The 17,529-nt window shown below is 38.8% G+C and overlaps 1 protein-coding gene across 1 annotated transcript; it reads right to left on the bottom strand.

Moving 5' to 3' along the window:
- Nucleotides 1–85: 85 nt before the first annotated feature.
- Nucleotides 86–12,959, bottom strand: LOC148284484 (uncharacterized). The gene is made up of 2 exons (XM_088239431.1): nucleotides 12,873–12,959; nucleotides 86–3,578 (listed from the first exon to the last, which is right to left on the bottom strand). The coding sequence occupies exons 1-2, from the start codon at nucleotides 12,957–12,959 to the stop codon at nucleotides 207–209; spliced, it is 3,459 nt and encodes a 1,152-aa protein (XP_088095557.1). The 3' UTR covers nucleotides 86–206.
- Between the last annotated feature and the right edge of the window lie 4,570 nt (nucleotides 12,960–17,529).

Here is a 17,529-nt window from a genome sequence, read left to right as displayed (position 1 = left end):
ATAGCAACGCATTACTGGGTTCAGCTAGTGAAGTATAAAAGCTATTAATAAAAGAGCTGGTTTAGAAATAATAAAAGGAATAAAATGTTTTTGAAGAAAGAAAACTTGCGTTATAATTGTAGAAAAAAAGAAATTAATAAAAAATGTTGATACAAAAAAGGGTGTAGGAAAAAGGATTGAATTACCATGTCACGATGAATGGATTATTATTCGCAACCACAGTCATCATTAGAACCGGCAGCGCTGCTGCTAGCTGCAGATGAAGAGCTGTTAGATGATGAACTGCTGCTTGAAGAGCTGCTGCTCGAGGAGCTAGAAGATGAGCTGGAAGCACAACTTTCCGCGGCGCTCGAAGCACTGCTGGCGGCGCTGCTGCTGGAAGCAGCGTCGGCTGCGCTAGAAGAGCTGCTAGCGGCGCTACTGCTGGAAGCAGCGTTGGCTGCGCTAGAGGCGCTGCTGGTGGCGCAACTGCTTGAAGCAGCGTTGGCTTCGCTAGAGGCGCTGCTGGTGGCGCTACTGCTTGAAGCAGCGTTGGCTTCGCTAGTGGCGCTGCTGGTGGCGCTACTGCTGGAAGCAGCGTTGGCTTCGCTAGAGGCGCTGCTGGTGGCGCTACTGCTGGAAGCAGCGTTGGCTTCGCTAGAGGCGCTGCTGGTGGCGCAACTGCTTGAAGCAGCGTTGGCTTCGCTAGAGGCGCTGCTGGTGGCGCTACTGCTGGAAGCAGCGTTGGCTTCGCTAGAGGCGCTGCTGGTGGCGCTACTGCTGGAAGCAGCGTTGGCTTCGCTAGAGGCGCTGCTGTTGGCGCTACTGCAGGAAGCAGCGTTGGCTTCGCTAGAGGCGCTGCTGGTGGCGCTACTGCTTGAAGCAGCATTGGCTTCGCTAGTGGCGCTGCTGGTGGCGCTACTGCTGGAAGCAGCGTTGGCTTCGCTAGAGGCGCTGCTGGTGGCGCTACTGCTGGAAGCAGCGTTGGCTTCGCTAGAGGCGCTGCTGTTGGCGCTACTGCAGGAAGCAGCGTTGGCTTCGCTAGAGGCGCTGCTGGTGGCGCTACTGCTTGAAGCAGCATTGGCTTCGCTAGTGGCGCTGCTGGTGGCGCTACTGCTGGAAGCAGCGTTGGCTTCGCTAGAGGCGCTGCTGTTGGCGCTACTGCAGGAAGCAGCGTTGGCTTCGCTAGAGGCGCTGCTGGTGGCGCTACTGCTGGAAGAAGCGTTGGCTTCGCTAGAGGCGCTGCTGGTGGCGCTACTGCTGGATGCAGCGTTGGCTTCGCTAGAGGCGCTGCTGTTGGCGCTACTGCAGGAAGCAGCGTTGGCTGCGCTAGAGGCGCTGCTGGTGGCGCTACTGCTGGAAGCAGCGTTAGCTTCGCTAGAGGCGCTGCTGGTGGCGCTACTGCTGGAAGCAGCGTTGGCTTCGCTAGAGGCGCTGCTGGTGACGCTACTGCAGGAAGCAGAGTTGGCTGCGCTAGAGGCGCTGCTGGTGGCGCTACTGCTGGAAGCAGCGTTGGCTGCGCTAGAAGCGCTGCTGGTGGCGCTACTGCTGGAAGCAGCGTTGGCTGCGCTAGAGGCGCTGCTGTTGGCGCTACTGCTGGAAGCAACGTTGACTGCGGTAGAGGAGCTACTGCTGGAAGCAGCGTTGGCTGCGCTAGAGGCGCTGTTGGCGGAGCAACTGCTGGCGGTACTAGAAGCGTTGCCGCTGGCGGCGGCAGAGCTTGAAGCATTACACTTTCCCTTTCCTTTTCCTTTGCACCCCTTCTTTTCCTTGGAATGACTGTTGCTTCCCTTTTCCTGAGAGTGACTGTTGTTTTTCTTTCCTTTACATCCCCAATTTTCCTTAGAGTGGCTGCCTCCTTTTTTGCCTTTGCCTTTGCATCCCTTCTTTTCATTAGATTTGCTATTACTTCCCTTCTTTCCTCGCCATCCTTTCTTTCCAGTCTTAGAACAGCTTGTATTATTACTTGCCGCACTGGAAGCAGCGCTTACACTATTATTGGATGCACTGCTGGCGCTGTTGTTGGATGAACTAGCTGCGCTGGCTGCGCTGGATGCGCTGCTTGCGCTCTTGTTGGAAGCACTGCTAGCTGCGCTGGCGGCGCTGGATGCGCTGCTTGCGTTCTTGTTGGAAGCACTGCTAGCTGCGCTGGCGGCGCTGGATGCGCTGCTTGCGTTTTTGTTGGATGCACTGCTAGCTGCGCTGGCGGCGCTGGATGCGCTGCTTGCGCTCTTGTTGGAGGCACTGTTAGCTGCGCTGGCTGCGCTGGCTGCGCTGGCTGCGCTGGCTGCGCTGGCTGCGCTGGATGCGCTGCTTGCGCTCTTGTTGGAAGCACTGCTAGCTGCGCTGGCGGCGCTGGATGCGCTGCTTGCGCTCTTGTTGGAGGCACTGCTAGCTGCGCTGGCTGCGCTGGCTGCGCTGGCTGCGCTGGATGCGCTGCTTGCGCTCTTGTTGGAGGCACTGCTAGCTGCGCTGGATGCGCTAGATGCGCTGCTTGCGCTCTTGTTGGAAGCACTGCTAGCTGCGCTGGCGGCGCTGGATGCGCTGCTTGCGCTCTTGTTGGAAGCACTGCTAGCTGCGCTGGCGGCGCTGGATGCGCTGCTTGCGCTCTTGTTGGAGGCACTGCTAGCTGCGCTGGCTGCGCTGGATGCGCTGCTTGCGCTCTTGTTGGAAGCACTGCTAGCTGCGCTGGCGGCGCTGGATGCGCTGCTTGCGCTCTTGTTGGAAGCACTGTTAGCTGCGCTGGCGGCGCTGGATGCGCTGCTTGCGTTCTTGTTGGAGGCACTGCTAGCTGCGCTGGCTGCGCTGGCTGCGCTGGATGCGCTGCTTGCGCTCTTGTTGGAAGCACTGCTAGCTGCGCTGGCGGCGCTGGATGCGCTGCTTGCGCTCTTGTTGGAGGCACTGCTAGCTGCGCTGGCTGCGCTGGCTGCGCTGGCTGCGCTGGCTGCGCTGGCTGCGCTGGCTGCGCTGGATGCGCTGCTTGCGCTCTTGTTGGAAGCACTGCTAGCTGCGCTGGCGGCGCTGGATGCGCTGCTTGCGCTCTTGTTGGAGGCACTGCTAGCTGCGCTGGCGGCGCTGGATGCGCTGCTTGCGCTCTTGTTGGAGGCACTGCTAGCTGCGCAGTTTGAACTGTTACTGGCTGAGCTACTTGCTGAGCTCGATGTGCTTGACTTTCCTTTTCCCTTGCATCCTTTCTTTTCGTGCGAGTGACTACTATTTTCTTTGGAATGACTACCGTGTCCTTTTTCTTTGCTGTGGTTTCTTTCTTTAGAATGGCTATCGTGATTTTCGGAAGAGTTCTTGCTGGCGGCGCAGGCAGTAGAAGAGGAAGAACTCTTAGCGGCACTGCATGCGCTGCTAGAAGCACTGGACGCGGAACTTGCTGCGCTGGAAGCACTGCTGGCTGCGCAGGCTACACTCTTGGCGGCGCTGGCGGCGCTGCTAGAAGCACAACTTGCTGCGCTGGAAGCACTGCTGGCACTCTTGCTGGCTGCGCAGGCTGCACTCTTGGCACAGCTGGAACTTGCAGCGCTGGATGCGGCGCTTGAAACTCCCTTGGCCGACGAAGCTCCACATGGGAAAGCGCGGGCGTTAGTTTCCTGGAATTATTTGTTCTTAGTCACACAAAACCAAGAAAAAGCTTAATAACACTAAGCAACGAAATAAAACAGCATGTAGGTTGAATATTCTTGAAAATGTTCTAGAATGACAATATTTGTTATGGCGTATGGGGGTGTTTGTTGGGGTGGAGCTGCCAAAACTATTCTTGATCGGTTGATTTAGGCACACATAGCAATCGTACAATCTTTCGAGTGAAGATAACGTGTCATGTATATTTTAAAGACCAAGTGGTATTCTTTACTTAAGATAAGTTTCGTATGTACGGGGTTCTCTTTTCAAATGTCAGGAAAACTCGCCGACGAGAAATAGTGGCATCAAGGGCGGAATAATGTCAAAATTACAAAACTCACAGCGATAATACGATATATAAAACTATATTTTTCGTAACAGAAAACGAAAACATTTTAGAGGGGGAATATGGAAATAAATAAATATATACTTGTTTTACCACTATTTCGTCATCCATTCGTTCTACATGTCCGAACCAGGGACCCTTTCTTTATCTTATCAATTATATACCTGACTCAGACTTACACTCTCGCCTGATTTCGCCATTCGTAACCCCGTCATACATAGATTACCCACATATTTGTCTAAAAGATCGCATTTTGACCGCGTTTACTCGACTTTCATCCTTTCTCTTCCAGTTTCATGTTTCACTTCCATACATAAGTGTTGAGACTAAAACTCCGGTGTGCACGTTAAGCTTCCATTGACATATTTTCTTTAGCAATTACTGTGATTAGTGCGTTTTTATTTTGCTGCACGCATTCACTCTCCTTTCAACATCTTTTTCAACTCTTCCATCTCTTGAAAACATGCTTCCCAGATACACAAAATCTTCTTCGTGTTGGAGACATTTGTTTTTTACATTTATTATGCAGTCAGTAACCTCACTTCCCCTTTCAAATACCACCACTTTTGATTTACTTTTGTTCATCACCGATTCGCTCTCCAGGCATACATCATACACTAGAGACTTGTTTTATTTATTTTTATTTTATTTTGTTTATTAAGAAAAACAACAGCAATACAAAAAAATATACACAACATTATAAAAAAAAACATAAAATAAAGCCAAATCAGTTTTCCACATAAATACAATTATAAAAATCCAGTTCAGTTAAATACGAGTATAATTCATAGAAGTGCATGTGTGCGAGTTTTTTTTTGTGTGTGAGGATGCGTGTGTAAAAAAGTGGAGTGTGGTTTTGGTAGGTATGTGAATATGTGTGTGATTGTATATGGGTGTGAGGGTAGGTTTAAGGACAGGGTAAGTGTGTATTTGATGTAAGTGAATAGAAACAATTTAAAATTATAATGTAAAAATATATATTTTTTTTTTTTTAAAACGAAACATAATTTTTTTCAAATAATAGTTTTTTAATTTTGGTTTTAAAAGTGAGTTTACTGCAATTAAATATGTCTATGTTATTGAAAAATAAATTATAATTACGCGTCAAGCGAATCAATCTTGTGTTGCAAATCCTCCTTTCAGCTTGCTAAGAACTACATCGGCGGCCTCCGTGGTGTAGTGGTCAAGACGCTTGACTCACGCACGGAAGGTTCCGGGTTCGATTCCCGGTGAGAACACAAAAATTAAAAAATGTGATTTTTCTCAAGCCTGGGGTGCTCTGTGATGTAATTCACCACTGTAATTAGGCCTCCTGGCCTGTTGTGGTGCAAAAAAAATAATGTAAAAATGTAAATAATAATAATGTAATGTAAAATCATCAGCGTACAACAAGCAGCTAACTGAAAAATTGACAATGTTTGCTCCAGTACTAAAAAAAAAATGAAAATAATGCATGAAAACTCTGGGATTTCTGTTGCGAACGATCAGAGATTTTGACTCAGTTTATATAATGAAAATTTTATATTTTGCTGTAGTACGTAGCCAACTTGAATTCAACTCGGTTAGAAGTAAAGTTCTATTGTATTGGTGATTTATCTTAGATTGTTGATAAAATGCTTTTTCCATTCCCTATAAGTATTAATTATTCAGTCAAAAATATTTAAACAAATCCGTAAATGTATAACGGAGGAAAACCAAAAATTTTAACCCATAATTTAATACATTTATTGAGTTATTCAAATTATTAGACGCAATGTGTACTAGTTACACATCACCGGGAGAGGAGAGTCAACTTCGGAAAAGTCTCGAAATTTCGGAATCGATATCCGAGTCTCGTCTCAATCTCGAGTCGAATTTGTGTCGAAACTGGAAGCCCAGACCCACGCTCACTCGAGGATCGACAAATAATATTTAACAATGAAAACTTACGTGGATTGCCACCAGGCAAATCAGGAAGAACACTCCAATTTTAAGCTTCATTTTGTCAGACCAAGCGCAGTTGCCCACGAATTTTCGCTGGCCAAAGGAAAAGGAATGATCCAAAAATGTATGATTCCTGGGTTTATATCTATTTGGTCAAAGGTACAAAAGTACGAAGCCGAAAAGTACCTCGTGTTTGTCCACCTGAACAAATTGCGTGAAAATTTATGGCACGTTCGACCATCGGCGTCATACTGGACAGACTCGACAGTTATCCAAACATAATTGACAGGTGATTTAGGGTTTCGAGCAATCAAACAAGCCAAAGGGAACAACCATATGCTAGTTTTTCGTCACTGAGAATTCACAATCAAAACTATTTTTAGATTCACAGATAATGCGACAGAGGCGAAGAACCTCTTCAGAATATTCTCCCATTGATCTTCCACCACTCCTCACGACTTTCCTTATTTTTCCTTTCCACTGTCTCCTTGTTTTGTCCCTTTTACTTTCATTTATATTATGAAACTATGTTATATATATATACTCGGTCGGTGAACCGATTAATTGTAGATATTCAGAGTAAATCTTTACAAACCTAGGCTCTTAAATTAATTAACAGATCACATCAAGAAGTACCCAAATTTTTTAAAAAGCAAGGCTGCCTGTCCGTCAATTTTTTTATCAAAAAAAATATTTTTTTAAAAAATTTATTTATAAACCCTTACGGATTATTACATTCATTTTACATAAAATAATATGTACATTTTTTATTCATACTCTATTGTTCAAAATAATATTTTTTACATCTTTTGAAAAGTTTGTCTGAGTCTTTTGTTTAGTTTTGTCTGGTAGTTTATTGTATAATTTCAGTCCCTGGTTCATTAGTCTTGATTGTCCTTGTCTTGTTTTAGAAAGTTGTATATGGTATTTGTCTGATATTCTCGCATTATGTCCATGTTGACTTCAATTTTTTACAAGTTTTAGTTCTTCGTCTACAGTGAGGAAGTTAAGTGGTTTTTTAATTTTTTTTTATTTGTTAATAGATTGTTAAACTAAGTCAATTTTTTTTTTTTTAATTTTTATATATCGTATTATCGGCGCTACGATTTTTCAAAGTTTTGTATTTCTGAAATAACTCCGCGTGTAACGCCAGAGGTTCATTTCCGCTTATTCTCATTCAGTTCTTCCCATTGGTCCAGAAGCGACAAGCAGACCGAAAATCTTCCATAGCTCTCAGATCATAGGTTGATTCACATGAACCAGTGACGTCATTTAAAGTAGTGCGTTTTTATCAAAATATTTTTTATTATTTTTTCTGTACATTTTCAAGAAACTTTGGCGTACAATTTAATGCTCTAATTTTTACCTCGCGTAAGAAAACATTTTTTGTATCCAATTTCCCGTAGGGCTGAAGTTCCTCATTACATTAGTGGCTAATTTATGGATAAATTTTAATGATTCTAGTTGAAAGGGTTCAGTTATATTTAATTGCTTAGTTTGTTAAAAAAGTTCTCTAGTTGCAGTTAAATTGGGAAGGTCATATACTAACTTTAATATTTTATTTTGTTGTCTTTGTAGTCTGTTTATGTCATTTTGATATCCTGCTCCCCATAGTAGTTGCGTATAACATATTTTAGTTTTTACATAGGCTTCATACATTAGTATGTAGCATTATTTAAAAACAAAGGCAGTTAAAATATTTCCCGATGTCTGAGTGTTCTCAATCCCGCATTTATTTGTATTTTATTTAGAAGGTTAGTATCTACTTTGTAGTTTAATATTTTATACAGAAATTTTATATGGAAAACAACGCGGCGTTTTATCAGAGAATTAAAATGAAAAAGAGTTAGAAGTTGCTCGTAATTTGAATTTGAACGTGGGTTAGAAATTCGGAACTTATACAAAAGGTACTTTAAGAACTTTTTTGAACAGATTCTATTGAATTATTATGATTTTGATATTGCGGACTCCATACGCATGAAGCATACTCAAGATTACTGCGAATCAAACTCATATATAGACATATGACAGTTTCCGGTTTTTTAAAGGGTTTAGTTAATCTATTTAGGTACCCCAGTAGCTTAAGTGACTTACGAGTTATGTAATCTATATGATGTTTAAAATTTAATTTTGTGTCAAAATAAACCCCGAGATCCTTAATTATGTTAACTCTACTTATTTTTTTATCACCAAGAGAGTAGTCCAAAAATATTGGGTTAATTTTACGAGTAAAACTGATAGAGTAGCACTTTTTAATATTCAATTGCATATCGTTTTTATGGCACCAACTCAATAAAGTTTTTACCTTCTTTAATATTTTTTTTTTAAAAGTCATACCCTTACAAATATTTGTAAATAATGGAAGGTTTTTCCCCAATATAACCAAAATATTCCTCTAATATACTCGGTATACCCTAATTGAATTTTAATTACTCTACTTATTTTGGCTTGTATAGAAATCCACAAACACAAAATAGCAATTGTTTTTAGTACATAAGGAAACTTTGTAAATATTTAAGTTAGTTTGTTTGAAAATGTCCTAACAAGACGAAACGCGTCACAATATACCCTTTGTATATTTTATAAAAAATAAGGTAGAATTATAATCCAATAAACTTGTTTTATTTTGGATACATTACCAAATTAAATATGGAATTCTACCAATTGTCTGCATACACAATAAATAACATGAAATATGTCCAGTTCTCGTATACTAGGGACACAAGTGGCGGCTGGGAGAGATAATAATGCGTTGTTTGAAAGATCAACAAAAGACATTTGTAAAAATTTGACAGGACCCAAATATTGACACAGTTCTCCATTGAAAAATGTTACACTTGGAATTGTGCTTGGCAAATTATGCCATTTATCACTCTACGTGTTATGCGCCGGTGTGATGGCGCACGGATAATGATTATTCGAAGTCCACCATTAGCTCAATCACAAATAACTATCGACGTGTTTAAAAATATGCTAACATGCTTAAGTTATCGCGGTCATACGTCAACGCGTGTGTAATATTTAAGTCAACGCTCGTGTCTGTTTGTTTTTTTGTTTTCCTCTATAAAATACTCTATATTATTGTCACCGTTTTAAACTACCTATTTTTGTCAATCGCCTATACCGCGTATACACAGACTAGAGAATAACGTTAACATATGCCGACGTAACGCGGCATATGCTAACTCGGCGGCCCTTCCTGGGGCCATTCAATATATTTTTATCATGAACTTCAGTATGTGTATGCGAGGTACTACCCCCCAATAAAGACTAACATTTGTCGCTTTCGGGGGTGGTCATCGTCATACTGAAACACATAAAAATAGAATTTAATAAAATATTATTGACTGCCTACTATGTTATTTAACCCTTAGACTGCTAAACAACGATATATCGTTGTTGTTAATCCCTATCATAAAGTTCTAACTAGACTGATGCTGCCGTCATAATCCCCAAAAGGGTAAATAAATTCGGGAACTGCTTGTTGCACTTAACCGTCAGTGGTATAAAACATTTTCAAAACATAAAAATTACTTATTCGACGGGTTATTATTCAGTTTCGTACCTATTTCAGCCCTACGGAAAATTTAATACAAAAAATGTTTTCTTACGCGCGGTAAAAATTCGAACATTAAATTGTACAGCAAAGTTTCTTGAAAATTAATAAAAAATAATATAAAATATTTTAATAAAAACGAACTACTTTGAACGACGTCACTTGTTCATATGAATCATCCAAGATATATTTTACTCAAATTTTGTTAAGCATGCATTGATGGAAGTGGTAGGTTTGATAATAAGGGCACTTTGCCCCGCAATCAACAAAAAAACCATCATAATACTGTCGTTTCAATAATAACTATTAAAACAATGCGCCTTGAGATTGCTGTGCGAGATCATTTTTGTTTGTTTTTATTTTCGATTAAGAAAGGGTTTACAACCGCTGTACGAGAATGTGTTGCGGGCGGCACGAGTTGTCTATCTTGCTCACTCCACTGGGCTTGAATTAGATATTTATGAAATGGAAGATTTTTCTTGGAATTGCTATTAATTTTTAAAACAGTAGTGTGTTTGGAAAACAACGTATTCGATAAAATATTTTTAAAATCTATTAATAATAAGATTTCTGATTAGATTCTTGAAAAACTGCGTAGCAGCGTAAGGGTTAATGTTTCATAAAAATAAACTTGTTCATTATTCTGTTTGAATGTTGGTCGCCGCGCGGTCGGCGGGGAACTGCGGCCGGGTGGCGGGAGGGGGGCGTCCTCATACGTGGCGCGAGAGAGACCGATAGAGCGGGCGAATGTGCTCGCTATCTCTCTTGCCGCGTGATTGGTCAACCCAGTACCGCCCGCTATTGGCCTAGCATCGCCGCCGCACAGCAAAATGTATTGTATATATAGCCCCGCCGGGCAAATAATAAATCAGTCAATCGTTAACACCACTGAGGGCTTTTACTCTCCACTTCGTCTCCCTGCCTCGCTTCAACCGGACCTCGCCGCCACCTGGAATATTCGACCGCCGCTACCCCCGGACATGGAACTCGGATACTCTTTGGTTTGGATTTTGGACCCCGGATAAATTAGACCCTTGGCTACTTCCCCGGAACACACCCCGCCGTACAACCCGGTTGCCTGCTTCAGTATTGGCCGCCAGTGCTACTCACTAGCGACCCCGCAAGGGATCTCTAGGCAGCGATACGTCCCCCGGAGCTTATCGTTCGTCGGCCGAGGCCCGCCTACGCCCGGCCACTCTGCGTTGACATCAGCCCCTATAGTATACAGTTCTTGTGACTGGCGCGATTGTTACACCTCACATATCCATATTTTCACATTATACATTCATCATTTATTTATTTATAAATCATTTATTTATAAATCTTTATATATATAATTCCTCTGTACGTGTGATGTCACCGTATTCCTCCTAAACGGCTCAACCGATTTACGTGCGGTTTTCAGAGAAATGTAGATCTTTGCGCTGTGCGTGTTCGTAGATATTAAAATCTTCAGTCTAATGAGTAAAACAGAAGTAAAGAGCATAAATGTTTTATTCATCGATCTACCAGGGTTGCATTCGAGGAGAATGCATGGACAAAAAAATGGAAAGATTTTGTTTTGTGTGTAAAAAAAAGTTTGTTTTTGAATGTTTACAAACAGCATCTCAATCAGATTCTTTCCTTAAATTCCTTATAATTTCTATCCATTTCTTTATTTTTACTGGATTTTTGGTTATACTTAAATAATATTCAATTCAATACATTTTTTCAAATCGTATTCCCACATAAGTACACCACTCTGTTGGTGAGAAGAACGGAGTTTGACGTTTGCAAAAAGAATGCCATATTAGAATAAAAATTATTTATTTTATGTTTTGAATTCAACGATAAACAAGTACCTACTTAAATTCAATATTTGAATATTAACAATTTTTAGTTTTGGAATTTAATCACAAACATGTACCTAGGTACCTACTTATCAACAATCACACCTCTCAGTTACAAAATTTCTGTGATTTAGTAGACCAGCTCTCCATCGACAATCCTGACGACAAATTCCTAATAATGGGAGATTTTAATCTACCACACATGACTTGGGAACGAGATCCTGTTTCGCTACCTCTTGAACCTCATATCATAGGTAGCACAGATTATATTTTGAGTGAGTGCATGTTATTTTCTGACTTGCACCAGTATAACGGTACAGTGAACTTAAATGGCAGGTTGCTTGATTTAATGCTTAGTAACGTAGAATTAAGGGTTCAACGTAGTGATATTACATTGGTAAAAGAGGATAGTCATCATCCAGCACTTCTTGTTGAATTGAATATTTTAAACGCCCGGACACTACCTGAAGTGGAGCGTGTTGCGTTTAATTTTAAGCGCGCGGAATTTGAATGTATTAATTCCTTTCTTTCGACTATTGATTGGGAAACAAAATTTTCTAATTGTGATTGTGTGAATTCTGCAACACGGAAATTTTATTTAGAGTTAAAAAATGTTCTCAGTGAGTTTGTACCTCTAAAAACACTGAAAAATAACTCATATCCTCGCTGGTACAGCTCATCTCTCATAAAAATTATTAAGGAGAAATCCAAATATCATAAAAAATGGAAGAAATACAATAATCCACGTGATTATGATACATTTGTTTTGCTCCGGGCCAGGCAAAAAAAATTACAAAAAGAATGTTTTAAAAAATTCATACTCGAAAGTGAGAAAGCTATTGTGAACGATCCTAAATATTTTTGGTCTTTTATTAAAAGTAAACGTAACTCTAACAACATTCCCTTGAATATGCAGTATAAAAACCAAGTGTCTAATAATGCCCAAGAAGTAGTCGACCACTTCTCTAATTATTTTAATTCGGTCTATACTCAAAGCAATTTGATCGATGAAGCCTGCATAACCTCCCCACTCCATCAAAGCACACGCAATGTTGCTACATCTTCAATTAACTTTTCTTACGACGATGTCCGTAAAATTCTTACTAAATTAGATTCTAGCAAAGGCGCTGGAAGCGATGACATTCCTCCATTATTCGCAATCAAATGTGCAAATCAACTTGCCAAACCTCTAACAATTATATTCAATCGCTCATTAAAAGATGGAGTCTTTCCGAGTCACTGGAAAAGAGCACTTATCATTCCCATTCATAAAAGTGGCCTCAAAAATAAAGTTGAGAATTATCGACCGGTCTCAATCTTACCAGTGTTTGGCAAAATATTTGAAATGTTAGTTTATAATCACCTTTTATCTGAAGTTGCTTTACACATCCCAAATGAACAGCACGGTTTTATGCGGAAACGATCAGTAGTTTCTAATTTAACGCTCTTCACAACCGATATTGCTGAGTATATGGCCAAGGGATTACAATCTGATGTTATTTACACTGATTATTCAAAGGCGTTTGATCGTGTTGATCATTCAATCCTCTTAAAAAAGTTAATAGCAATCGGAATTAATAGAGATCTCTTATGTTGGCTTGGTTCTTACATCAGTCAAAGGAGTCAGGCAGTCGTCGTTGGCGGGCACTCTTCTGACTTTTCCTTGCTTCCATCTGGTGTCCCTCAAGGTAGCCATTTAGGACCCCTTTTATTCAATGTATATGTTCATGATATAGGCGATTGTTTTAATAACTCTAAATACATTATGTATGCAGACGACATGAAGGTATACTTAAATATTGAAAATACTAATGACTGTCATAAAATGCAGGAGGACCTCACTAGACTGTCGGTTTATTGTTTAAATAATAAACTATCGCTTAACCCTGAAAAATGCCTAAAAATAACATTCAAAAGAAAGACCCGTGCCATCGATTTTAATTACAAATTAAATAATACAAATATTAAATCTGTCGAAACAGTCCGTGATTTAGGTATCCTCTTAGATGAAAAATTAACTTTTAATCGTCACATCGATGGTATTACTGAAAAATCTTTTAGAACACTAGGATTTATACTACGCACAGGCAAACCGTTTCAAAATACCGATACTCTTAAAAAATTATATTTTTCTTATGTTCGTAGTTTACTAGAATTTTCTTCACCTGTCTGGTCTCCTTATTATAAAATTCATTCCTGCAAAATTGAAAGAATTCAAAAAATGTTTATAAAAAACTTAAACCGTAGATTACATCTCAATTTTCCAGATTATCGCCAAGCGTGCGTTTTTCATAATATCCAAACTCTCGCTGATAGACGAACCACAGCTGATATAGTGTTACTCACCAACATAATATCTGATAAAATAGATTCCCCCGAATTGGTTAACCGCATTCATCTTAAGGTACCACAGAGACAAACGCGTTATACACAACTTTTCCACATACCTAAATGCAGAACAAATTCGTCAAAAAACGCTACGATTAACCGTATTATGGATACGTATAACAGGAAATTTAACGAAATAGATATATTTACCAAAAATATTAAATTTATCAAAACTGCCATAGGTAATAAATTGTCTTTGTCCGCATCCTCCTCTCCGTTGCTCTCTATCCCTGAACATATATAAGTTTTATAGTGAGAAGATCTTTTAATATAATTATGTATCCCCGTACTGCGGGCCAACTGTTTGTGACACCTGATTTTTATAATCCGAATCATTTCTATTAAACTTATATGTTATTCTTATTTATATATTATGTAGGTGCATATAATATGCATTTGTGTGTTCGTTTTGAATCAACGTTCGCGTATTGTCAATCCTTATTTTATTGTTGTCATTATTTCGTATTTACTGCATTTTGTGATTACCTACTGTATTGTATAGGACTCGTCCCACATTATTCATTCGATGTGTATCAGTTAAATTTAAAAAATAAAATGCTTTTTTTTTCTTCAGAATACGGTTTTGAAATTTAACATACTTAAAAAAAATAAAAAAAAACAATTTATATCATTTCGTCATTTGAATTTTAACAAAAAGGTTTCTAACTTTTTACTAAGCTCTTTATTGTACCATTTTTAATACAATTTACAAGTTTTAAGCAAATATATTATTTTCATACTTACGCACCCATACAAACGCACCCTCTCCCTCTTTCATTCCCACACGCACATGTATCCTCTCCCTCATTCATTCACGCATACACACATTCACATACACATGAATACAAACGTCACACAAATACAATTACTAAACTTCTTTTCTTATATATTATGTGTCATTATATTTACAGTGGATTTTTTTAATTGGCTTTAGTATTTTTAAGATTTTTCTAATTATTTTGTTTATGTAATAGCTGTAAAAATCCCAAATAAAATGAAATAAATAAAATAAATAAAAAAGTATTGTTATAAGGTAATAAATAGCAGGCAAGCCAATGTTCGGGCAGGACAACGTCGGTCGGGTCAGCTAGTTTTATATAAATATAAATACTTTTTTATGTTCTATGTTAACAATGAATTTGCAAATGCCGCTTATACCAACGAACTACTTTTAACTTATTCTGAATATAATATACTGACTTTTTTATATCTTTTGTATGCTGACATACACATACACGGTGTTTCTGTAGCTCAATCACAAACAACTATAGACGTGCTTATGACATGCTAAGCATTTGAGCGATCACAATGAACAATAATGAACATGATTAAGTTATCGCAGTCATATGTCAACGCGTGTGTAATCTCTAAGTCAACGCTCGAGTCGGTTTGTTTTTTGTTTTCCTCGTAAATAAATACATTTCACTGGCGAAAAATCGGCGTTTACTAAAAAAAAATATGCAAAATATTGCAAAATAAGGAGTAAGTATCTAATACAAAAAAGTAAAAAAATAATTACAATTACTGGTGACGCTAGAGAGAGGCGCGAAAGATATTTTCTCGATAGCTTAGAGGGCGCATGACTAATCCGAGATGGTCAAAAAAGGTCAGCCAACACACACGTTACTATAGTCCTTAAAATATGGGTCGATCAATTAATTTCATGAATCTGACACACAACAGCTATAGTCCTTAAAATTTAGCTTGATTAAAATGACAGCTGTCAAACTAAGTTCACTAGTGATGGGTAATTACTGATCACTGATCAAATCGATTTTATCAGTTTTTTTAAATAAACATGAAACTCTGTTTCCGAAAATTGATATTAAAACGCAAAAACAAGCCTATTATAGTGTGTTTAAGACAATTATTCACCAAAAAATAAGACATTTATGCTTTTTTATGAACAACATCAAATGAATTATTTTGTTATTCGATCAATTTACATTGATCAATGTGTCCCATCTCTAACATTTTTGCAAAATGATGTAACCTTGTAAGAATGTCGTTAATAATTATGTTTATTGTAGTTTTTTTTTAGTTTTAAATCTGATTTTTTACATTTATGTTGATTTATATGTCAAGCATTGTGTAAAAAAAATTAACATGTCACATATGAGTGATTTTTCGCGTGTCAATATAAATCACTCCTCAGACGTTACTACAAAGTTATGTCGTCACTTTAGCTGACAACTGTCTTTCTAATCAAGCTATATTTTAAGGACTATTAGGACGTTTACTGCCACTTAATATACAATGGAAATCGACTCACCTGTGTTGAAGTCATAGAATTAAGAATAGTCCAGAAACCGCATACGCACATAAAACAGAAGGCGACTCAGCTACTCATAAATGAGTAGGTTTATGTTTTGACCCATTAGTTTCTTTGTAGACGTCGCTCGGTACGCAACTCCTGATTTGAATTCAACTATGCCGTGTTGTGTCCTTAAAAAGTTTAGAAATACTGCTAGAATCTTAAAGAAACAGGATGCAATCACATTTCATCTGTAATTTGCAAATGAATGTGTATATAACAAATGCATTACTTAAAAATTGAATTATTTTCCATCTGTCAGATTGTCGAAGAAACAGAATGGAAATTTCGTTAGTGTTATAGTTATTACTATTTTTTTATTTTTTTTGCACGACAGCAGTACAGGAGGCCCAATTACAGTGGTGAATTACATCACAGAACACCCAGGCTTGAGAAAAATCACATTTATTTTTTGTGTTCTCACCGGGAATCGAACCCGGAACCTTCCGTCTATGAGTCAAGCGTCTTGACCACTACACCACGGAGGCCGCATGCTTATGTTGCCAGGGTAGATTTTTTTTTACCCTACTTTGCTCATCTAATGAAAGAATTCATTAAAATTAGACCTCAGATTAAACAACTCCGTGGGGGACATTTGAACGATATATCTTTAAAACAACAAATTTTATTAAACATGATATAAAAATATCCGTTTTATGTCAAATAAAATTAGTTTTATATTTTAAGTTCAAAGTTCATTAATTCAATTACTCTTATTAAATGACCCTTTACTTATCTATTCTGTTGTGTCAATCAATATTTCCGCGAGCACAATAAAATTTTAGTGAAATTAACAGATTACTTTTTTTTTACCTTACATTTGTGTTATGGTTATATTCTTCGCGATCTGGCAATATTATTTATTTATTTATATATACGCCCAATACGCATTTTTATGGACACATTTATACATAGAAAATTGTTATAACAAAATTAAAAAGACTCAATGGTTTATAGTAGACTTTGTGGGAGTGGAAGCGGGAGAGGGGTGTTTATAAAAAAAAAAAATCAGTGATCGTTTGAAAGAAGACAACTTGTTATCAAAGAAATCAAGACTGGTATATTTGTTGGCAGACCTGAGAATTTTGGGCATAGGGGAATGAAAACCATAGTTAGTTCTATGGTTATTGGTATGAAAGAGTCAGTTTTGTCTGAGGTTTCTAGTTGGGATATTAAATTTTATTAAGCTCAGTAGTTCAGGCGCATCAAAGAGTGAGTTAGTAATTTTAAATAGGACTATAAGGTCGGATTTATTTCGACGGTCTTGAAGAGAAGATATATTCAAAGTAGTTTCCAACTCATTATACGTATATAGGTCTCTGGATAAGCCCAACCTCCAGCGTATCTTTCTTAAAAATCGATGTTGAACTGATTCAATATTCTTGATGTGAACATCATAATCTGGAGACCAGATAACAGAGGAATACTCTAGGTGCGGGCGAACTAGGGAACAGAAGAGAGCTTTAAGGGTATTGATATTTTTGAAGTCAGCTGTGCTTCTGTTAATAAACCCAAGAAGTTTTAAGGATTTAATGATAACATGTTCAATATGAATTGTAAAAGA

The sequence above is a fragment of the Micrasema longulum genome, unplaced genomic scaffold, assembly GCF_059751315.1.
Source record: "Micrasema longulum isolate JH-2025_06_02 unplaced genomic scaffold, ASM5975131v1 h1tg000116l, whole genome shotgun sequence".
Lineage (NCBI taxonomy): Eukaryota > Metazoa > Arthropoda > Insecta > Trichoptera > Brachycentridae > Micrasema > Micrasema longulum.
This window is presented reverse-complemented; position numbering and strand designations above follow the sequence as displayed.